At 41.6% G+C, this 25,233-nt stretch overlaps 1 protein-coding gene across 4 annotated transcripts; it reads left to right on the top strand.

Moving 5' to 3' along the window:
- Positions 1-513: 513 nt before the first annotated feature.
- On the top strand, positions 514-23,361 carry LOC139468483 (calcium uptake protein 1, mitochondrial-like). 4 transcript variants are annotated; one of them, XM_071250465.1, is made up of 14 exons: positions 514-619; positions 2,371-2,757; positions 3,077-3,206; positions 4,186-4,348; positions 4,795-4,832; positions 7,148-7,174; positions 8,201-8,221; positions 16,522-16,636; positions 17,845-17,927; positions 18,332-18,526; positions 18,781-18,921; positions 20,773-20,881; positions 21,422-21,511; positions 22,495-23,361. In XM_071250465.1, exons 2-14 carry the CDS (start codon positions 2,378-2,380, stop codon positions 22,644-22,646), a joined length of 1,644 nt encoding a protein of 547 aa, XP_071106566.1. In that variant the 5' UTR covers positions 514-619; positions 2,371-2,377; the 3' UTR covers positions 22,647-23,361. The 4 variants fall into 4 exon arrangements, with proteins under 4 accessions (XP_071106566.1, XP_071106568.1, XP_071106567.1 ...); XM_071250467.1 differs by lacking the exon at positions 7,148-7,174; XM_071250466.1 differs by lacking the exon at positions 8,201-8,221.
- The last annotated feature ends 1,872 nt before the right edge of the window (positions 23,362-25,233 follow it).

Below are 25,233 nucleotides of genomic sequence, written 5' to 3'. Positions count from 1 at the left end.
AGCATATCATCATGTATATATTAACTCTGAGCTTACTCAGTATTCACCTGATGAAGGACAGTTCAATATTGTTGTGCTTGGCTGAACGTATTTAACCGTTTCAGGTAAAGTAAACTGTTTCATTCTCTATAATTTGATTAATACTTGAAGTGTGTATCGATAGATTTATCGTGTCTTTTTCCAATTTTCATTGACAGATTTGGAAATTCACGGCCATGTGGATATTTTTTATTTTTCCTATGACATTGAGAAAAGACGCACCATGAAACAATGATACAGACTTGAATAGCCAGACTGAATGTAAATTTGTCGTAGATCTACCTTTCTTGCTGATGATACGTTGTGAACTGTTCACGAACATTTCCATTCCGAATAGTCGCCCGAACGCAAACAAGAAATGCACCCGCTATTTGCAACCGGTTTCAATATACGTGTAAATGATTGGCTTTTGGAAGACATTTTCACGCGGCAGCCAATCACAGAGTAGCTTTATCATTCGGTACAGAAGGAATAACACACCAAACATTAGTCGACTGGAGGAACATGGATGCCACTTAGTGGCTATGCTGACGAAAAGAACTTGAACTCCTGTCCAGTGTTTAATTAATAGTGCACGAAGGTTAGTCACCCTTGCATCTGACCCCATTGGCCCTTGTGTATTAAACTGGTATATTTTACTAGTAGGTGTCAGTGTTATTGCTGTATGTTATGCCCTTGGTAAGAAATAGTCTTGCCCAACGAAGTAAACGTTTGCACAGGATCGTGATTCGTATGTCAGGGCAAAATGTCAATCCCCTTTGACGGGTTGTACGAGAATGTTTTGATAATATCTAAATGTCAAGTCAGGTCCTAAGGACATCATCTCTATATATAATCAGCGTTTAAACACATGATAAATAGCTATTTCTCCCTATGTCTAGATGAAAAATGTCCAATTGCGAAATACCCCGTGGTTATTTCTAGGTAAGATCATCTGTCATAGCTGCAGTAACCGAGTCTCTGTGCTGCTACCAATTAGGCGATTTTGATAGACTTGTCGCCACACAGAGTTACAGGTAGACGTCTCTGAAATGAACATATCGCACAGAAAAAAACAGTTGTTCAGTTATCTTAATACAAATCTAATAAAAAGGGAGCCCAGTGATTCTCTTCATTTCTGATACTGCAGTAATCTAGACTTGCCAAACATTATAGACTTGCATGGGCTGTAGTTGATATAAGTGTATCAGGGTCTGTAAGACAGACTAAGTTACAGGCTGTTCCATAGTGTTTTCCTGATAGATTTTCGATTCAGAAAACTGAACTGCAGGTGTCTTAGGACATAAATATAAAGTGCAAAGCAAATTTTTGATCGGGGATCTATTAGGAAAACTTGTGTAGCTGCAAGTCAAAATCAAAATCCTTAATACACAGAGATACAGTCACCACAGTTACTGCCCAATACCCAGAAGGTTAAATGCTCTACACTGAATTGTCTTATTTGCCTCACCAGGAAGCAATGGTGACTGTTATATTCTCAGGTTGTCGTATCAGCTGAGAACTGCATAACGAATGCTGGGTTTGGTTAATCACTGTTTACTGATATATTAAGAGACGTCTGTACAGGCTGACGGCTTCCTGGGACTCATGCCGTGCATGCGTATAGATGTACAATGCCAATAGTCTAAGATGCTAGTATCCTGACAGATAATTATGGATCATATATTATTATAGGTATATTAATGTCAATCTGTTACAGTGACAAGACCCTTGTCTATACCAGCCTAGATTGTCATTGGGACTGAATGTTATGGTGATTAGGTGGTTAAGTTGTGAGATTTGAGTGATTGTGTCATCATACGTCATTAGCATGGTGCTGACCATATCCCCGCATCCATTCTGACATTTGTTATCAGCTGTTCAGTATGTTCATGTTACATAAACAGAGAGACCAGCTGGGTGAGGGATTCAGGCAAACTGCATGTATTATGGTCCTTTGGTGATGCTGGGCTTGGGTTAATAGATATTACTAGAAAGTTTAATTAAGATGATTAAAGTCACTGAAAACACATTTAGTGTACCAACTCAAAAGTTGATCTTGTAGCAACTAATATTTATTTCAATTGCACTCTCTGCTTCACATATGATGCTGATTACAACAGCCTTGACTATGTAGGGTACCACAGATTCTTGTCTTCAGTCCTAATTGATCCACGCCACCTGGGTATGATGACACTCAATGAACAAAGTCACTGAGCTCAACCACTCGATCCATCCAGTGGCTTCTTACAAAAAGCGGTAATATTTCATGTTGGATGTAACTTGTTATTCCTTTCTTATGTATGATGGATAATGTAAGGTCAGATAATGTGGCAAATATGTCTTTTTCAGGTCAATCATGTGGAAATTGGGCTCATTTAAGATCAAAAGAGAGGGCACGATGCTTGCCATGGAATTTGCAAAGTTACTACAACAGAGAGGGTCAGCTGTGAGGACTGTGTGCATGGCTCCCAGAGTCTTCGGTGGTGCCTCTCACACACACAAGCATCCATCATCTTTGTCATCACTGCCGCCAGTTCATGTTGTGTGTCTGCCTTTATATAGATCTCCATCAACTGGATCACTGCCTGTCAACTCTCTCCACACACTCGCCTGCCTGGCTGCCAAACAGACTCCGTATTCCAATTTCGGTCACAAGACACGTCCATCCAGTGGCTACACGAAGTTTTATTTTGCTCTCTTAGGCGGAGCCTTGCTTTTGTTTTTGGGATTTGATGGGTAAGTTCACATGGATTTTTGAATTGATCTCATAGGTGCCTCCTGATGTTATGGTCACTTACTAATAGTGGTTGGACAATACACCAATGCATCGGTGGATCGCGATATTTTTTTTCCCAATACTAAGTATCGATCACAGTCGCTCACTAAGTAACAAATATTGATTCATTCCTTAAGTGTTTACTTTAATGGCAGTTACACCGAACACTAATTGGTAGTGAAAATTAGTATTGAAAAAGTAAATATTTCCATCCATCAATTTAAATTTTTGGAAATGTTATGTGATACATTTGTAACAGTTGCTGTGGCATTGTTTCAGAATGACGATGTTGGCGAAGTGGTTGAAGGTGGATGCTGCTGCTGTAGAGGGGCAGTCCAGTGAGACTGTCGAGCATGATGACGAAGGCAAGAAGACCAAGAAGAAGAAGATCGGCTTTAGAGACCGGAAGGTGGGACAAGTATCTCATTGGTTCAAAACAACTTTACAAAATGTCAGATTGGAGTTGACTAATGTGCCTAGATTAATCAATCATGCAAGCTAATCACAGTCTGGTTGGGCATAACTTCATTTCAGCTGGGCCACAATGAACATGGGGAATTACACTTATAACTGACTCACATTTAGAGTCATGCTATGTGTTTGTTTGTTTGTTGTTTAACACTGCATTCACCAGACAATCCAGTGATTGACATCATGAGCCTCAATCTATGGAATTGGGATACGATGATGTGCATCAACCAAGTCAGCGAGCCTGACCACCTGATCCTGTTGTGAACAAGTTAAAAAAGAAATAGTTATACCTGTTACATTGTTTCAGTCATATTATGAAACTAAGCATTTTTTTGGAAATGGTTGAAATCATCAGATAGACCTTGTAACTGCCAAACTTGGCATGACAGAAAATCCTTTTCAGATTTCTGTTTGTTCACCTCAGGCCCAATACATGAAGTATTCATTGTTGTTTCTTTGTTTGTTTGTTGTTTAACACCACACTCAGCAATATTCCAGCTATATGATGGCGGTCTGTAAATAATTGAGTCTGGACCAGACAATCCAGTGATTGACATCATGGACATAGACCCACCCAATTGGAATCAATGACATGCATTAACCAAGTCAGAGCCTGACCACCCGATCCCGTTAGTTGTCTCTTACGACAAGCAGTTGCTTTTTACGGCGAGCAGTCGCTTTTTACGGCAAGCATGGGTTGCTGAAGACATAATCTCTACCAAGATCTTCACAGGTCTCATGCCAGGTGTCATATCATGACTCATGCATTGTCATACGTATCTAAACTGAGTTAGACAGCAAAGTCTAGTCAGTTTCTTGTTCACATCATCATCTGTATTATTGTATTTCAGTCAAGAGAACACAATGTACTTGTGGGCCAAATTACCTGACATTAGATGTAATCTCTTGTTGATCAGATCATCGGGTATGAAGACAGAATCAGAGCTTACTCAACCCCTGACAAGATTTTCAGGTACTTCGCCACCCTGAAGGTGCAGATAAACTCTGGGGTGTGGGAGGTGTTCATGACCCCTGAGGATTTTGTGCGTTCCATCACCCCTGGGATCAAACAGCCAGAAGGTAGGTAGCCGGCTGCATCCCTGTAACATTCAACTCCATGCACAACAATATTAAATATACAGTTTCATGAATCTGTTGGTCGATGTCTACAATATGTCAGTTGGTAAACAACTGAAATTTTCATTTGTATTTTGTATGGACTGAAGTTATACAATGACTGTAACATGCATGTACCTGTGGGGGATTCCGGGGCAGAATAGGTACCCTGTGCCTCATGCTTGCCTCTTTCAGGGATTTTGGTGGGCAGAATAAGTCTCTTTCCCTACCCTGCCCTGCCCTGCCCTGCCCTGCCCTGCCCTGCCCTGCCCTGCCCTGCCCTGCCCTGCCCTGCCCTGCCCTGCCCTGCCCTCACCCTCACCTACCCTCACCTCACCCCACCCCACCCCACCCCACCGCCTGCATATTCCCTCCTTGCATCATTGTGATTGTGTGTCTGGTGTTTACAGGCCTCGGACTTGACCAGTTTAGAAAGTTCGACCCGAAGGTAGGTGGAGGCTGTGGCTGTACTACGTCTATCACAAGATAATCAATTACTTTGGTTCAGTAATTATATGAAAATTTAAGCCATTATTTTATTTAATTGAATTGGATGTTAACAATTGACATTCAGTAACTTTTTAATTGAGGTAACTGAAATCATAGGTTTAGAAGAACATGAAATAAAAGTCAATTTTGATAATTGCGTGAAAGAGTTTGCACAACTTAGAATCTAGACATACTAGACGAGTTTGGCTCCTGTAGAATAGTAAACATGCTTGATAACCAACTGTAGTATATCTCGTATCAAACCTCAATTCAAACATAATCACAATTATTTCTCACTCATTCATGTAATACTCATATAACTGATATTTCTGTCACATGGGCAATAGAGTGAAGTTTTTCACATGAAATGTTTCCTTTATCAGGAAATTGGGTATGTCTGTTGTACAGTCATGTTATGAAACTTGTCATTTCTTTAACTGAATTATTTCACGGGCAAGGTATTTCTTGAGATCATTAAGTCTGGTGATGTCCTGACTTGAATGACACCGTGTGGTCTCCATTCCACAAACATACCACTTGGACGGTTTTGTGAAATTGCAAAAGTTTCAAAGCCTTGCATTTTAACAAATGTAAGATGTATTTTGTGTGACTGCAGTGGCTTTTAACTAAGAAAACAGTACGTGAGGTTAAGTGGCTTCACTCTCTGCTGCTTTAGATGGAACTAGTTGATTGTATGGCAGCGTACCCCAATAATTTGGGTCATTGCTCATCTCAATCACTGGATTGTCTTGTCCAGAGTTGGTTATTTACAGGCCACTGTCTTAGAGCTAAAAAAAAAAACACAAACACAAACAAATCATTGTTGGAAGTTTACTGCCCATGGGTGGGAATGTTTTTGGTATTTCTGGTATTTTGGTATATTGCTGAGTGTTGAGTTACAACAACAACAACAAACAAACAAACAAACAACTAAGAATACTTCATGGAGCGGGCCTGAGGTGAACAAACAGAAGTCTGAATAGGATTTTTCATGTCATGTCATGTCTCGCAGTGACAAGGTTTAGTTGAGGTTTTATGAAATGTTGGAACGAGATGATTTCAGCCATTTCACAAAATGTCTAGTTTCATAATATGACTGGAACAAAGTAACAGGTAAAACTATTTCTTTTTTGACTTGTTCACAAACTAAAGACAAGAAGTATCCCAATTGATGAATAACTGCCTCTTTTATCGGTTGTGAAGCTTGCACTGGATGAGAATGTATGTCAGTTACTGTATGCTGTGTGTGTGCTATACACTGATATGCTTCGTGGAAGAAGACCGTAGTTGCATATTGTAATTAATACCAGTCTCTACTTAAAGTATTAGAAGTGAGGAGGCAAGTTACCTTGATGCTTGGTTTATGGATCCACACAAATCCAACAAATTTTAAATATGATTCGATTTCTTTAAAATTATTCTTTTTTTGCCTGCTGTTCAGATTCCACCACTGGTAATAAAAAGGAACTATCCCAAGTCTAATTTGGTCCTTTCAAAGAAACACCCTGAGCAGCCTCTGAAGATATTTTAATGTTTAATTTTATTGCAACCACCGACCTGATGGATTGATTTTTTTCTGTAAACCAAGTAATGAAAAACGGCCTCCTACATACGGTGTGAAACGTTGATTAGTCGTGAATCTAACCTTAGAGGTGTCAATGTAGAACTAATAGCGTAATGTTAGAGGGGAATGTGCATCATCTCAGCTACAGGGAGGCTTCAGGGTTGTCTATCCAGAGGAATTACAACCTTCTTGCTCTGTCAAATATTATCGATATATAATAATGGTTCTGTTCAGCATAGCGTCTTCTGGTCATTCACCCGATGAATGGGGAAGATAAAACATTACAATGTCCTTGATCATCAAGTATATTATATCTCCATTCTAGTATAACTACCCTGGACCCATTCGCCTCAGGACTTTAGACATTCACAATTCTCTTATCACTAACTGAGGTCAGATTTCTCTTACATAAATCTGTAATTTGATTGTAAGCTATGTTTAGCATCTTGTCGTTAGAATCTGGCTCCAAATGAAAGTAATTATAGCAACTGGAATGGAGATATAACACACTGGATGATCAAAGATGCATTGAAATGTGGTAGAGAGTAAATAAATTAGAATGTCATGTCCATCACACTTTCATATCGGAGCCTCCAGTAGCTAGATGAGCCACATCAGTGGTGAGGCAAGCAGCACACAAGGCCTACGTGTACACTGTAAACATGGCGACGATGGTGACGAGCACGATAAATGTAATGTTTTTGTTCCAGAGCCAGACCACCAGTAGAGAAGGAAATGTATGCTATGTTTTCATTCTCAATTCACCTGCTGTGTCACACCCATTGTTTCCGTGTCCTGAAATGAACAGTTTTAGTAGCTTAGGGAATCTGTTTAGAAGTGGCAGTCAAGTTTGAATTGCTAAACAAACACGCTATGAGCCTTTACAAGAGTTGCGATAAAAAAGACGTTTACTACAAAAACATAACATGCCTATGGCAATGGAGTAGGTATCCCTATGTACAATTTGTGTTGACAAAGGTGATGTCAGTGACCTATAGCGTCACTGATTGTACAGAGTTAGTTCCCTTAGCTACCGGGCTAGATCCTTGGTCTGTGACAATCTCATTAAAATCAGATCTTTGTTTTCGCTACATCTAAACAAAGATCTGAGGACATCCCATTACGGGTCACGTCAGAATGACCTTTCGCGAATTTTGACCGACCAATGAAATGACTGACAAGAAATCGACATTGGCCAATCAGATGACAGCTTTCTCGAGCTTTACGACACTGGTTTCAAACTGGCGACTACACTTCAAAACATATTTTAATGTCTTCTTGATTAAAAAGTTTAAAACTGATAAGAGGAACATGCTGGAATGGCTTATAGATGGCCTAGATTGTATGGATATAATCATAAAACCTGTAACTGTTGTTCGGAATACCCTGTGTTAAATATATTGTGGTAGCATGATTAGAAAACACATTTCGACTGTCACTTTCATGATCTGGTAAGCGACGCTCTGATTGGTCGGATGAAAGGTCGTTCTGACGTGACCCGTAATGGGATGTCTTCAGATCTTTGTTTAGCGATAGCTAGAACTAAGATCTGATTTTAATGAGATTGGGTCTGTGAGGACCATGCTTGTGAGATGTGCCAACGTGGTAAATATCTAGGATCTGCATCACCTGGGCTCCCACATGAAACTGACAGCTTGTAACTGAAATACTGTTGAAAGCAGCTCTACCCCCTAACTGGTGACATGTATTTGTGTGGTATAAGATGCGCATCTAACGTATGGCTGTTTTTGTATTGAACGTAGAAGGATAACCTGTTTGAGATGGTGAGTGCGCCTCTTCCTCTCCTCTGCTGCTGCCCTACTAACAGTTCTAGAGTGTCTCCTTCTTTCTGCATGGCAGTGCATTTCTTTAGAACAATTTCTCCATATTTCTCCATTTTAGGTTGATACGGTCTGTTATGCCCCATTCCTGTGTTTTAGTTTTAAGTTGAGTTGAGTACTAGTTTTCAAATTTTATTCAGATGGTATTATTGAGTGAGTCAATCTTGTTATTGAAGTGAAGTAATTGTAATTGAAAGAATAATCTACTGCCATCTATCAGTACTATTTCAAGGGCATTTCTTAAATAGGAAAATAATTCCCCTATTAAATTCTAGGGTTCAACATTTAGATTGTTCACAACAGGTTCCAGTGTAATTTTTGATTGAGAAGTATTTACATAAGAGGTAGCTCAAATACAAAATGACCATGATATTCTTCCAGTGAACTTGTGGGACTTGCGTAGGTAACTTAGGCCCATTGTAGTACATGCTTCTATAGTGATGAGGTGACAGGGCTACTCAAGTAGAGACAGCGCAGTTGCTTCACCGCTACACAGTCTTATCTTTGTAGTGACCTGGTGATAGGAGGTCAGAATTGTTCCCCAGCAACCTCTGCTTGTCGTATGAAGCGACTCCACGGATCAGGGCTTCAGGCATCGGATGTTGCTCATAAATATATTCACTGGTTTGTCTGGTCCTGTCAGAGAGCTGGAATATTGCTAGGTACAAAAACAAGGAAAAAAACTGATGACATACTATAGATAAGGCAGTCATGAGACAGACGTACATATTCTGTGGTGTGAGCATGACTGCAATACTTTTCACCGGTGTTTGAAATCATTTTGAAACCCAACAAGACAGTCCATAAATGTTGCCTGCCCATCTTCAAAGTTACCTGCCCGCATTGTAAACATAAATACTGAAATATTGTGACAAAAATTGAGACAAGTTGTGTCTTTAATCAGTTGAAATGATGCAAACAAAGACTGTGTCTTAAAGTTATCTGCCAAACAGTCGGGCAGGTGAAGGAAAATTTTATGCAGCCGACAGAAAACTTACCAGCCACGGGCAAGGGGGCAGGCAGTTCAGTCTGACACGGCTTTTTACTGACGGTAGGTGCAGAGTCTGAGCTTCATGACTCCTGCAGTAACTACAGCTGTAGGGACTGGAATCAACACTTAGTACAGGGGGGCAGCAGTCACTACAGCTGTAGGGCCTGGAATCAACACTTAGTACAGGGAGGCAGCAGTAACTACAGCTGTAGGGACTGGAATCAACACTTAGTACAGGACTGGAATCAACACTTAGTACAGGGGGGCAGCAGTTACTACAGCTGTAGGGACTGGAATCAACACTTAGTACAGGGCGCAGCAGTTACTACAGCTGTAGGGACTGGAATCAGCACTTAGTACAGGGGGCAGCAGTTACTACAGCTGTAGGGACTGGAATCAGCACTTAGTACAGGGGGGCAGCAGTTACTACAGCTGTAGGGACTGGAATCAACACTTAGTACAGGGGGGCAGCAGTTACTACAGCTGTAGGGACTGGAATCAACACTTAGTACAGGGGGCAGCAGTTACTACAGCTGTAGGGCCGGGAATCAGCACTTAGTACAGGGGGGCAGCAGTAACTACAGCTGTAGGGACTGGAATCAGCACTTAGTACAGGGGGGCAGCAGTCACTACAGCTGTAGGGACTGGAATCAACACTTAGTACAGGGGGCAGCAGTAACTACAGCTGTAGGGACTGGAATCAACACTTAGTACAGGGGGGCAGCAGTTACTACAGCTGTAGGGACTGGAATCAACACTTAGTACAGGGGGCAGCAGTTACTACAGCTGTAGGGACTGGAATCAACACTTAGTACAGGGGGCAGCAGTAACTACAGCTGTAGGGACTGGAATCAACACTTAGTACAGGGGGGCAGCAGTCACTACAGCTGTAGGGACTGGAATCAACACTTAGTACAGGGGGCAGCAGTAACTACAGCTGTAGGGACTGGAATCAACACTTAGTACAGGGGGGCAGCAGTAACTACAGCTGTAGGGACTGGAATCAACACTTAGTACAGGGGGCAGCAGTTACTACAGCTGTAGGGACTGGAATCAACACTTAGTACAGGGGGCAGCAGTTACTACAGCTGTAGGGACTGGAATCAACACTTAGTACAGGGGGCAGCAGTTACTACAGCTGTAGGGACTGGAATCAGCACTTAGTACAGGGGGCAGCAGTAACTACAGCTGTAGGGACTGGAATCAACACTTAGTACAGGGGGGCAGCAGTCACTACAGCTGTAGGGACTGGAATCAACACTTAGTACAGGGGGGCAGCAGTAACTACAGCTGTAGGGACTGGAATCAGCACTTAGTACAGGGGGCAGCAGTAACTACAGCTGTAGGGACTGGAATCAACACTTAGTACAGGGGGCAGCAGTCACTACAGCTGTAGGGCCTGGAATCAACACTAAGTACAGGGGGGCAGCAGTAACTACAGCTGTATGGACTGGAATCAACACTTAGTACAGGGGGGCAGCAGTAACTACAGCTGTAGGGACTGGAATCAACACTTAGTACAGGGGGGCAGCAGTAACTACAGCTGTAGGGACTGGAATCAACACTTAGTACAGGGGGGCAGCAGTAACTACAGCTGTAGGGACTGGAATCAACACTTAGTACAGGGGGGCAGCAGTAACAACAGCTGTAGGGACTGGAATCAACACTTAGTACAGGGGGGCAGCAGTAACTACAGCTGTAGGGCCTGGAATCAACACTTAGTACAGGGGGGCAGCAGTAACAACAGCTGTAGGGACTGGAATCAACACTTAGTACAGGGGGCAGCAGTCACTACAGCTGTAGGGCCTGGAATCAACACTAAGTACAGGGGGGCAGCAGTAACTACAGCTGTATGGACTGGAATCAACACTTAGTACAGGGGGGCAGCAGTAACTACAGCTGTAGGGACTGGAATCAACACTTAGTACAGGGGGGCAGCAGTAACAACAGCTGTAGGGACTGGAATCAACACTTAGTACAGGGGGCAGCAGTCACTACAGCTGTAGGGCCTGGAATCAACACTAAGTACAGGGGGGCAGCAGTAACTACAGCTGTATGGACTGGAATCAACACTTAGTACAGGGGGGCAGCAGTAACTACAGCTGTAGGGACTGGAATCAACACTTAGTACAGGGGGGCAGCAGTAACTACAGCTGTAGGGACTGGAATCAACACTTAGTACAGGGGGGCAGCAGTAACTACAGCTGTAGGGACTGGAATCAACACTTAGTACAGGGGGGCAGCAGTAACAACAGCTGTAGGGACTGGAATCAACACTTAGTACAGGGGGGCAGCAGTAACTACAGCTGTAGGGCCTGGAATCAACACTTAGTACAGGGGGGCAGCAGTAACTACAGCTGTAGGGACTGGAATCAACACTTAGTACAGGGCGACAACATGGTGCCCGTATTCAACCTCAACCTCGACATTCTAAATAGCATTACTGAAAGATATTGTCCCTCTGCAGTTAGGGGTTATTATTAACTGCTTACATAGTATACATCATAAAATCTTAACTAGCAGATCAAGCAGCTGTTATCTGAAGGAAGGGGATTAATTAATTAAATTATGTATGGCAGTAAAACTATCAAATGCCAGGAGGGCCAGCACTGACAAATGATTTGATCGTTGTAACAGTTGATCTGTGTCACTGACCACATGTCCAAAACACCTAGCTGGCTGTGGATCAGCTATATCTAGAACCAGTCATGCATGTTAGAAGAAGGCAGTTTGCTTGTGTATGGTAAGCTTCTAAACGCTAGCTTCTGAGTGAATATGTAGTGACTCACAGGTACATTTGTACCAAAAGTAATATGCAGGGTAATCCTACTCACATCCTCACGTTCAGCATCAAATGAAGCCATCTGACCTCGAGGACTGTGGGTAGGGAATGGCTAGTTGTTGCAGTTGGCTCTATTTCTGATTCCTCCTTTGAATGGCATTACCTTCAATAACTGTACAAAAGTTTATTGAAATGTGTTTATGCATGTTTTCACTTTTCAACTTGGACAGTCGTGTTTCTTGTTTATCTTTCCATTTTCTCATCTTAGTTGAGATATTTGATATTTATGTCCGTGTTTTTGACTCTATTTTCAATTAGTGTTTTTTTCTCTTGCTCATGTTACTTCTCCCCAATGTATTGTCCCTTTTAATGTTTCTGACTTTATGCTACTTGTATCTCTTTCACAACTTCAGATGTGTGTGTGTGTGTGTGTGTGTGTCATTTGGGGCTTGAGTAGGCCCCTAGATCCCTTTGTCCAACTGGGACCGCCTCCATGCTTTAGTGGATAGAACACCTGTATGGAAAGGGGAAGGTTGGTTGTTCAGTCCCCTGGCTGCGTCATGCCAAAGGCATTTGAAGTATTCGGTGTCTGAGTGAGGAATCATGTTAAAATGCGGCATGGTATCTCAGTTGTGTAGCACTATATGGACTTGCACAAGCAGCCATACAAACACTTGTACATGCACCTGTCTATAGAAGTACAATAATCTTGAATGCGACGTTAAATCCCATTTCACCTAACCTCTCCCTTTGTCCAACTGCCAAGTCTAGAAGTGCCGCTGTCACGTGCAGTGGTGACTCATGGAGATTGGATGGACACAATGGCAGCTGAATGTGGTATCCCTTGAGGGATAACTTCCCAGTTTGACAAAGTCTGCGGTGAGCTGACTAATTTCTTGTGTTGTGATATCATGTTGTCTATATCACACCCAGGTCATTTCAGTAGCTTAAAGTGTCAACTTCACGTTGATATTCGATATGTGCACATGCAGCATTTATCCAGGGTCTGAGGCACCACCCTGTGTTTCTGACCCGAGAATGAGTCCCACACACTCACTCAAACCACTGCTATGTTTTGTCCTGTAGGACTGTTTGTCACTCATATGGTCAAACCCATCTTGGTCTTGTCTACCTCTTCTTGTTGAAAGTGGTATAACCCCTGTCTGAGAATATTGACATCTGGTCCCATGAAGGTGGTGTAAACTTGCCTTGCTCCACCGATACCATGGGTTCAATTCCCCATATAGATAGTGGTGAACTTTGTGATGGCCTCCCCTGCAGGGAGAATGCCAGAATATGGAGGCATAAAACCATTCACATTTGTTCATCTTGACAATAGGGCCTGAAGTACAATTTAGATGCATGTTTCCATGATATGCACTACATCAGGTTGCCATAGTTACAGGTGGCATGGCCATATGGTGTTTCCTGGGGTGTGCACCTACCTACCTCAACAGCTGTGCTGACATCACCATCGTAATGGATCACTGTTTATCAACTGATGTTCCATCATGAGACAGTATTACTTGCTCATTCTTCACTCTGTCTGTTTTCATGCTGTCATACATTTTATCACCATTCTGATGTGTAAATATGATGTCTTTGTCTGTGGAAATCTGGCCCAGGAATGCAGGTCTATTTACCATTTTTACTATTTATTATCGTCTTCCATCTTTAACATTGCTGATCATTCATTGTCTTCTGCTGTCTGTTTGCCTGCCTAACATCAGTCTGCCTATCTATGAGACTGCCTTTCTGTCAGACTGCATATCTGTGACACTGCCTTTCTGTCAGTCTATCTATGAGACTGCCTATCACTTAGACTGTCTATCTGTCAGACTGCCTATCTATGAGACTGCCTTTCTGTCAGACTGCATATCTGTGACACTGCCTTTCTGTCAGTCTATCTATGAGACTGCCTATCACTTAGACTGTCTATCTGTCAGACTGCCTATCACTTAGACTGTCTATCTGTCAGACTGCCTATCTATGAGACTGCCTATCTGTCAGACTGCATATCTGTGAGACTGTCTATCTGTCAGACTGCATATCTGTGAGACTGCTTATCTGTCAGACTGCATATCTGTGAGACTGCCTATCTGTCAGACTGCGTATTTGTGAGACTATCTATGGCATGGTTTACAGCAACCTGTCTCTGAGGCGTGATTGCCGCAGGGCTCTGTCATCTGCCATCTTTACATTTGGCACATTCACCATCTTTAACCACTTCTGCTGTGTTGTACAGAAACTCTTTGTTCCCCAGTGTGATACATGTATTTGAAATGCACCTTTTGACTTCTTATATATGATACATACAGTAGATGCTTGGATATATTTGTAAGAATGCATCCAGCTTTGGAGGTAGTTGTGCTAGTTTGTATGCCATATTTGATCCAGTAGGTAGCATCTATATACCTGTTATTTATCGACCCTAACGACACTGTTGACTGATTTGATCACAATCATACAGCTGCACAACTTGCTGCAAATATATGACCATATCTTTCACCCCTCACCACTGCATATTCCCTGCCTGGTGCGATATCAGTTATATACGCTAGGCACGTCCATCTGAATCCTTCCAGTGCACCATTAGCCAATAGATGTGATGGTAACACTGGATTGTGCCACATAATTAAAGAGTTGAACCAGCTTACTGTAGATTTTGATATATTCAAGAGTAAGGCAAATTCAGTCTTTCTGACATAGTTTATATGTCGATCTCACGGAAAGTTTGAAACAGATGGTAATTTTATATATGTACCAGAAATCACATTCCATAAAAAACCTGGTGTTTTGATTCTAACATTATGAATTTTATAGCAGCAAAGTGTAGGCCTGGTATTGAAACATACCTGGTCGGATTGATATCCTGCTTGTGGACTAGCAAAGACTATGAGCTGTAATTTCAAGTCTTGGGTTTAATTAAGAGATTCTGTCCACTTGATGTAGAAATCGTGTATCATAATATTTGCAAAGTTCGTTGGCCAGGTTTACAGCACAGAGTACCCATCTTCATGATTGGTGACAGTCACAGCTGTCAGTGAGCTTCACAAATGAATTCATTATCTGGTACAATATTCCTCCCGAGCCGGAGCAGGGCTTCTAAACATGTTCCTGTCCTGTTGTGTTGCGGAAGCTGGGGATGAGCAGCAGCCATCTTGATACTGTAAATTCTCAATACATCCTTTTGCTGGAAAAACAGGTGGTTCCCATGGCTATAAAAATTATGCATGGAATTATGTGTTTAATCCAGCTATTTCACAGATAGAGCTTAGCTTCCTGTACCTTTCTTACTTAAGTAATAAAGTGTGTAGTTTGGTCCTAGTTCTCTGTGAAGATTTACGGAATTTGGTAGAAGTGTTTGGTGCAACTGTTCATAAGTGGGAACCACACCATTTAGAGGGTATTCAAAATGGCCGACTCATCCCTGTCTAGTCTCCTTACAATCTACGTGTTTTCATTTCTGTCGTTGGAACAGTTACAACTATTTCTTGTGCTTATTTAGTGTGGGTTATTCTTTTTCTGATCTATTTATTTTTACTGTAATTATTCAGTTTAGATGTGAAATTGGTTTTTTAAAATTTTATTTTTTGCTTGTTCTAAAACTAATAACTTTCCATTTTGATGTTTACACTGTGTGAATTTGCGTTATTGATGACACAGAAACAGTTTTCTACCTTTAATCCACACAACAACTGTTAATCTGAGATCCTATATTCAAATTAATTGTCATACATACTGAACAAAAAAAAGGTATGGATCATGAATATTTGGGGGGGGGGGGATATTTTTATGAAATTGTATGCTCAGTCTTCACTAAACTAAATATCCCCCCAAAGTATTCATAATCCCACACATTTTTGTTGAGTATATATGCTGAGCTTAATGAGAAAAACTGATCCTAAAATGCTGAAGCAGGGACTCGAGTCAGCCTTGTCTACTGATGTGTAGTGGAGGCTTGTATTTTGTCGCAGTAGATGGTGTGGTTTGATAGACACAAGACAAGCCTGATTCTTGATCCCTGCTGTCCATTTTACATTTAACTGACACCTTTAATTGTATAACAGTATTGTTCATGCTCAATGATGAATTATTTGTCACTAGGATGTAGGTTAGATATTTTTTTAAAACAATTGTAATCTTTTATGTTGTAATAATGTCAGAAAACAGCTTAACACCATCATACTTTAAGTGCTTCAAAGACAACATTTAACCATATTAGCATGTTTAGCATAGAACAGTTTTCAGATCATTATCACTGCTTAAAGAAATCATCAATAACATTTAGAAGCATTTGTTGAACAAGACATTGAATATATAGAAGCCATTGTTCCTTTTGTGTCCCTTCACTGGTAGTGTCCAGACCGATACTGCTCGCACGCATGTCCTGGTATAGTCAACTCCCACGTAGTGTAGGCAGCACGCGCATGTTACATGAAAACCTGATGGGAGGGTCACATGTTTCAGCGGGAGAAGCTAGACGACATGTGCGAAGTGAGTCGTGACAGCATCTTCTACAAGCTGGGCCAGACGGGCCTCATCTCCTTCTCCGACTACATCTTCCTCCTCACTGTGCTGTCAAGTAAGTCAACCATCTTGTCTGTACGTCCACCATCTTGTCTCTATGTCATCCATCTTGTCTGTACATCCACCATTTTGTCTGTATGTCATCTATCTTGTCTGTATGTCCACCATCTTGTCTCTTTGTCATCCATCTTGTCTGTACATCAACCATTTTGTCTGTATGTCATCCATCTTGTCTGTACGTCCATTTGGTCTGTATGTCATCCATCTTGTCTGTATGTCCATCTTGTCTGTATGTCATCCGTCTTGTCTGTATGTCCACCATCTCGTCTGTACGTAATCCATCTTGTCTATGTCCACCAACATGTCTGTACATCCACCATCTCGTCTGTATGTCATCCATCTTGTCTGTACATCCACCATCTTGTCTATATGTCATCCATCTTGTCTGTACATCCACCATCTTGTCTGTATGTCATCCATCTTGTCTGTACGTCCATCTTGTCTATATGTCATCCATCTTGTCTGTACATCCACCATCTTGTCTATATGTCATCCATCTTGTCTGTACATCCACCATCTTGTCTGTATGTCATCCATCTTGTCTGTACGTCCATCTTGTCTATATGTCATCCATCTTGTCTGTACATCCACCATCTCGTCTGTATGTCATCCATCTTGTCTGTATGTCCATCTGGTCTGTATGTCATCCATCTTGTCTGTATGTCCATCTGGTCTGTATGTCATCCATCTTGTCTGTACGTCCACCATCTTGTCGATATGTCATCCATCTTTTCTATATGTCATCCATCTTGTCTGTACGTCATCAATCTTGTCTGTATGTCATCCATCTTGTCTGTATGTCCATCTAGTCTGTATGTCATCCATCTTGTCTATGTCCACCAACATGTCTGTACATCCACCATCTCGTCTGTATGTCATCCATCTTGTCTGTATGTCCATCTAGGCTGTATGTCATCCATCTTGTCTGTATGTCCATCTAGTCTGTATGTCATCCATCTTGTCTATGTCCACCAACATGTCTGTACATCCACCATCTCGTCTGTATGTCATCCATCTTGTCTGTATGTCCATCTCGTCTGTATGTCATCCATCTTGTCTGTATGTCCATCTAGGCTGTATGTCATCCATCCTGATATTCTACACTGTAGGGATGACAAATGCATCTGAGTATCCATGCCTTGTTAGTCTGTCCTTGCTTGGGAAAAGTTGTACAATACTTTAATTTAGTACATTTTTTTATAGCACCTCCTCGCAACTTTGAGATTGGGTTCCGAATGTTTGACCTAAATGGTGATGGGGAGGTTGAGTACACAGAGTTTCAGAAGGTAAGATGATCAGACAGCCATGTTACCGCCACCTCCATCGCAAACTTTAGTTTATACTCCTTAACATGAATTAAGAAGCAAAAGTGAATTTGTGGCTAGGCTACTTAGCAACGCAAGTTGCAACCCTCCCATAATGCATTAGCAGATAGAACTGCACCAAATACCAAAAGGTGGCACACAAGTTGACTATACAGTAAGAAGGGTGAGGACTGGTTTGGTTATAGCTGTGTTGGCACTGCCATTGCTAACTGCTACAGTGGTCACCGGCTGAAGAAACATAACAAAATGGGGAGGATCCCTAGTTTCAGCTCACCTCTGAAGGTTTTAAGGGGACAGGAGATGACCACATGTTTTGAGTAGAGAGAAATACACTGCATTGCATCGTCAATACTCTGTGTGTGCAGGTACACGACGTGGTACAGAGTCAGACATCGATCGGGATGCGCCACCGCGACCATGCCAACACCGGCAGTGTCAACAAGGGCATGAGTTCCTCACTCCTCACCTACTTCTTTGGTGTGGACAGCAAGAAGAAGCTGACTGTACAGGGCTTCCTCGACTTCCAGAGACAACTCCAGACGGAGATCCTCAAGATAGAGGTAGGTTGTCTCCCCTGCACTTGTTTTGGATTTAAGATTTAAATAATGGCGGATAATTTCAGGAGAATGCATTAAATGGCAATGATACATTTGAAGGCTAGGCAATTTAGTTCCATGTACTTCTCCTGTGTCGCCCTCCATGATGTTGCTGGAATATTACTAAAAGCGGCATAAAACCATACTCACTCACACACTCCCTCACTCCATGTACTTCTCATTTCCTTATCATGAGGTTACTTAAATGACTTTTTCAGTTCAATCGCTACAAGCAGGATGATGACACGATATCAGAGAAAGACTTTGGCAATGTCCTGATCACGTATGCTGGAATGCCAGAGAAGAAAAAATTACGCATGTTGAAGAGAGTGAAGAAGAAGTTCAAGGAAAATCCAAGGGTGAGTTAAGGGAAGCCTGGTGATATATGCTGTATATAGTGATATACCAGTACACAAGGAGCGTGGTGGTAGAGGCTGTTATGTTGATATACACAAGGAGCCTGGTGATAAAGGCTGTATATATTGATATACACCAGGAGCGTGGTGGTAGAGGCTGTTATGTTGATATACACCAGGAGCGTGGTGGTAGAGGCTGTTATGTTGATATACACAAGGAGCTTGGTGGTAGAGGCTGTTATGTTGATATACACCAGGAGCGTGGTGGTAGAGGCTGTATATATTGATATACACCAGGAGCGTGGTGGTAGAGGCTGTTATGTTGATATACACCAGGAGCGTGGTGGTAGAGGCTGTTATGTTGATATACACAAGGAGCGTGGTGGTAGAGGCTGTTATGTTGATATACACAAGGACACCCTGGTGATAGAGGCTGTTATGTTGATATACACAAGGACACCGTGGTGATAGAGGCTGTTATGTTGATATACACAAGGACACCGTGGTGATAGAGGCTGTTATGTTGATATACACAAGGACATCGTGGTGATAGAGGCTGTTATGTTGATATACACAAGGACACCCTGGTGATAGAGGCTGTTATGTTGATATACACAAGGACACTGTGGTGATAGAGGCTGTTATGTTGATATACACAAGGAGCATGGTGATAGAGGCTGTTATGTTGAAATACACAAGGACACCATGGTGATAGAGGCTGTTATGTTGATATACACAAGGAGCGTGGTGATAGAGGCTGTTATGTTGATATACACAAGGAGCATGGTGATAGAGGCTGTTATGTTGAAATACACAAGGACACCGTGGCGATAGAGGCTGTTGTGTTGATATACACAAGGATCAAGGTGGTAGAGGCTGTTATGTTGATATACACAAGGAGCGTGGTGATAGAGGCTGTTATGTTGATATACACAAGGAGCCTGGTGGTAGAGGCTGTTATGTTGATATACACAAGGACACCCTGGTGATAGAAGCTGTTATGTTGATATACACAAGGAGCAAGGTGATAGAGGCTATTATGTTGATATACACAAGGACACCATGGTGATAGAAGCTGTTATGTTGATATACACAAGGAGCAAGGTGATAGAGGCTGTTACGTTGATATACACAAGGACACCCTGGTGATAGAAGCTGTTATGTTGATATACACAAGGAGCAAGGTGATAGAGGCTGTTATGTTGATATACACAAGGACACTGTGGTGATAGAAGCTGTTATGTTGATATACACAAGGAGCAAGGTGATAGAGGCTGTTATGTTGATATACACAAGGACACCCTGGTGGTAGAGGCTGTTACGTTGATATACACAAGGACACCATGGTGATAGAAGCTGTTATGTTGATATACACAAGGAGCCTGGTGGTAGAGGCTGTTATGTTGATATACACAAGGACACCATGGTGATAGAGGCTGTTATGTTGATATACACAAGGACGCCGTGGTGATAGAAGCTGTTATGTTGATATACACGAGGACACCATGGTGGTAGAGGCTGTTATGTTGATATACACAAGGACACCGTGGTGATAAAGGCTATTATGTTGATATACACAAGGACACCCTGGTGGTAGAGGCTGTTATGTTGATATACACAAGGATACCATGGTGATAGAAGCTGTTATGTTGATATACACAAGGAGCCTGGTGGTAGAGGCTGTTATGTTGATATACACAAGGACACCGTGGTGATAGAGGCTGTTATGTTGATATACACAAGGACACCGTGGTGATAGAAGCTGTTATGTTGATATACACAAGGAGCATGGTGGTATGGTCTGCCACATGGATATACTCAAGTACACCTTGACCAATGTTCTTGCTGTTTCAGGGTATCGGGTTTCGTGAGTACACAGCGTTCTGGCTGTTTCTGAAGAGCATCAACGACGTGGACACCGCCCTCAGCTTCTACCACCTTGCCGGCGTCTCTATTGACATGGGTAATACTATGTAGCTTCCAGTTTGCCATAAACTTTTAGTATCTTGTATCAAGTCGAGTACTTTAAACCAAACTTTTGCTGATGTGATTGGTTTGTAATAAATTTACATGTGTCAAATCTGTTTGAAACCTCGTAATTGAAAAAGCCTGTGCACACACATACAGCATAAAGCAAGGGTTAGAGTCACTGATCCAGTGTTCTGTATGATGTTTGTAGATGTTTGGGCTGAAACACATCTAACTTGTTTTTTCTATCAATATTTTCACAATTTCCATCTGTGGCCTGTAGGGATTCAGGTTAAGAACCGGTCAACTTTGCTGGTCATAAGATGCGATTTAATAGATTTGGAGATAAGGTTTTGTGACTTGATTGATTGCATGTCATGGTGCCTTAACTTTGTTAATTGTTGCTTATAATAACAATCACTGGATTGTATGATCCAAAATTAACCGACTGCCGTAATAAACTGGAATATTGCTGAGTGCCGCATGAAGAAACAAACATCTGTGTATTGAATGAGATGTATGTTGTTGTTTTCAGAGACATTTCGCCATGTGGCCCGCACAGTGGCACATGTAGAGCTGAGCGATCACGTCATCGATGTTGTCTTCACACTCTTTGATGAAAACAGTAAGACATACAAATCCATTATATTCCTGACCTAGGTTGTTGAATATGGTCAGTGTATAGCAATGACAACCTGTACAAGAAAGCTTATCAGGGCTCGATGTAGCTAAACAAAACATGCACAAGTGCAACCTATTCTTGAAAAAAACAACCTAATATCTGTGTCTATATGCACCAAATGCATGTCCAAAGAATTGAATCTTGTGTGTGACTAACCCTTACGTAACTTCCACACAAAATCGAATTTTGAAAACACATTACCTCTCAAGATTGTTCACCATATTACATCAATTATTCCTGTATTAGATCTAGTTTGTGATGCTTTCAGTTTCTTAGGCTTTCTTAGGCTTGACGGCATCAAACTTGTTACCTATTACGTTTTACAAAATAACTTTATGGGACCAAGGTGCAACCTGGTTTTGTTTGGTGCAACTAGGTTTTCATGTCAACATGCAATTGGTGCAAATTAAATCTTTTTCCTTAAATCGCCCTGCTTGATTCATTGTAAGCTTTTAAAACGAGTGGACATGTATATACTTACATGAGAATTGTTTTAAAAATATAAACTTATTGATAAAGGTGCCTGAAGTAGTAATAATATATCAGTACGTCACTGCCATAAATCATGTTTTTTGTATTTTATAAGATTGGATTTAAAGATTTTGAACAGAAGTTCACTTCACTGTCAACTATCCATAAACAGTTGAAAATCTGCAAAAATGATAGTTTGATGGAAGCCAAAATACTGGATTTAGGGCAGTGATGTACTGATATATTATTACTACTTCAGGTACCTTTATCAATAAGTCTGGTACTAGTATGGTAGCCGGGTTTCATATTGCAATGCAATACCTCAGGCCCCGGTTAGATTCCTCACATGGGTACAATGTGTGAAGCCTGTTTCTCACGCCCCCGCTGTGATTTTATTAGAATATTGCTAAAATTACCACACAACCATACTGACTCTCACCCCCTCTCTCCCCCAGATGACGGCCAGCTGAGTAACAAGGAGTTTGTGTCGGTGATGAAGCAGCGCGTGATGCGAGGCCTGGAGAAGCCGAAAGACACCGGCCTCATCAAACTACTTAATGCCATGTGGAAGTGTGGCAAATCACAGACCCAGACGTTCATCGACTGAAGGGGCTGCTTATCCATCTTGTTTCCTCGGCAACCAATGTCGGCATTATCCCCCAGCACCAGAGGGTGCTCCTCCACACGCCCTTTCCTTGGCGTCTGCTACCAAGGTCAGCATTGGTATGGAACGTGGTGAAATGCCAGACAGTGATATTTGACTCTCTTGACCTTACTGCACATCTTTCACTTGTTACTTTTTGATCTCACCTTTATTCAATTGGTATGAACTTCAGGTTCCCAATCAGTGTAGTAGATTTGTCTAGTGTGTTAACCACAACTTCGCCAGTCTACTGACACCATTGAGAGTTATGATTGCTTAGTGCAGCATCAGCTACTGAGTTTGTATGGAGATGTATCCCCTGAACGTGTGACTGAGACGGAATGAAGGAGGAATCTAGAAGATGTTTGGTTGAAGGGTTAGCATCCAGGATACCCCTCCTATACACCTGTAGACAGAGGACTTAGAGAGTAAAATTCTGTTCAGTGTTACTGTGTGGAGCATCTGATCGTAGCAAGATACAGGGGAAGGTTTATGGGATATTTCTTCTTCCTTCGGTTTCGAATCCTTATCATGTTTCTAGATGTGAGACACTCCGTAACGAAGTAGAGAAGAGTTTATATTGAGAGAGTATTCAGCTATTGCTATTATCAGGCACCACAGATTCAAACAAGTATACTTTTGATCTATCTACTGTGATATACCTATCGATAATAAAATTGTTACCCAAAAATACTGTTGTGTTGTGGTATACTAGAATATACAAACTTACCATTGCTGAATAGACTTCACAAGTATTGTCAAATAGCTTAACATACTGCATGTGGAGCTATGATGTTGGTAGATTTGTTGAGGCTGTATTGATTTGGGAACTGAAAACTTATTTTCCATTCTATCATGAGAATTAAATGTGAACATTTTGATGAGAGGTACAAGTGGGTATGTCAAATGTTTCAGTAGGTTCTGGCTTTCATTACAGAAAATGACAGTATTGTTTGTTTGTTGTTTAACGCCGCTCTCAGCAATATTCTAGCTTTATAACAGTGGTTGATAATCAACCATATTTATGAGCATCGATCTCCACAATTGGGATATGATGACGTATCAACCAACCAACCCAGCCAGACAGCCAGCCAGCCAGCCAGAAAGAACACCTAATCCCACATCTTCAGTAACCAATGTTTGTTGTAAACTGTGACTAATTCCAACCCGGATTCTTCACAGGACGAATTGCCAGTTTAATCACCTCATACAATGTGTTGTTTTTTTAGTCATATACTCGGTTCCAAAAGAAACAAAAGACATCTTATGTTGTCTAGAAACTCCTCTACATTGTTTAAGATTCAATCTCTCTACAATGAATCTATCCCTGAAGAGAGACTTCATATTCATGAGACAACTGTTCAGAATGGTGTCTTTCCAAGCATGTGATAACAACATGCATTGTTTTAATAGGAAACATGGACTGTTGGAAGATATCTACAGCAACAAATGTTCATCAGTTTGAGTGACACAGAATGCGCCATGCCCAGTTCAGGCAGAATTGATCGATGATCTGGCATGATGGGAGAGCTGGTGTGGCTGGAACACAAGAGGCAATTGATCTACAGGGTTGCCCACTATGACCAACCATCTTATTGTACTGAGTGCACAAACGGTGCACTGGATCGCCTAGGACGTGAAAGCCGCCCAGCCCACACATATACATCATGACAGGGTTTCCATCCATACTAGCATCAGCAGCAGATGCTTGGAACTGACCACAGAGTGTTGGCTGCAAATCTCAACGTCCATAATATGGGATGTGCGTTTCTTTTGAAATTAAGTATATAAAAATACTTCCTGCATGTTCTGACACAGCCTCTTTATAAGCAAGCATTAATTCTGTCAGGTCATTTTAGGAAATGATGCATTTGGATTGGTATACACGTTATGCATGCATTGAACCATTTACCATCAGAGAACATCACTATTGGTACTTGACGGACACACTTATGTTTAACAGTGACTTCATCAGACTAGACTAATGCCACGTCATCACTAAACATATCTCTTCCATATGCAAACATTGTCACCCCAATGCCTTGTTTACCTTGTACTCAGCAATATTCCAGCTATAGTACGTCTCTGAATATATTCATTTGGACAAGACAATCCATGACAGCATGAGCATCAATGTACACAATTGGGATGAATCCACAAAGTCTGACAACCCGATCCTGTTACTTGCCTCTTACAAGCATTGGTTGCTGAAGATCAATTCTAACCCGGATATTTGCACGATTTCACACATAGCAATGCAGGCCAAACAGGTGCAACTGTGTTGTGACAAGGTATAATAAGGCATGTCGACATTATTGTGAAAATTATTATTAAAATCCACAACTCAAGATACTGAGCACAGCCAGATGTGGCACATTTGTCCTTGACCTATGTTTGAACCATGGGGGCTTATTTCATTCCAGTCAGCATTGTGCTAGTGATGGCAGCCTGTAAATAATAAATTCAAGGTCAGGCCATTCAGTGGTAGGTGGCAACGTCAATGTACCTAACCATCAGCACAAGATATGCACAAACAGCCTGTCCACCTGGC

The sequence above is a fragment of the Haliotis cracherodii genome, unplaced genomic scaffold, assembly GCF_022045235.1.
Source record: "Haliotis cracherodii isolate W230 unplaced genomic scaffold, xgHalCrac1.p SCAF_2, whole genome shotgun sequence".
NCBI lineage: Eukaryota > Metazoa > Mollusca > Gastropoda > Lepetellida > Haliotidae > Haliotis > Haliotis cracherodii.
This window is presented reverse-complemented; position numbering and strand designations above follow the sequence as displayed.

What these genes read in the sequence shown, in the direction of transcription:
- LOC139468483 (XM_071250465.1), top strand. Translation starts at nt 2,378, where the DNA reads ATGTGGAAATTGGGCTCATTTAAGATCAAAAGAGAGGGCACGATGCTT. An exon ending in CCACCAGTAGAGAAGGAAAT is followed by an intron (nt 7,175 to 8,200) that starts GTATGCTATGTT and finishes TATTGAACGTAG; the next exon opens with AAGGATAACCTGTTTGAGAT. An exon ending in CCTCCTCACTGTGCTGTCAA is followed by an intron (nt 16,637 to 17,844) that starts GTAAGTCAACCA and finishes ATTTTTTTATAG; the next exon opens with CACCTCCTCGCAACTTTGAG.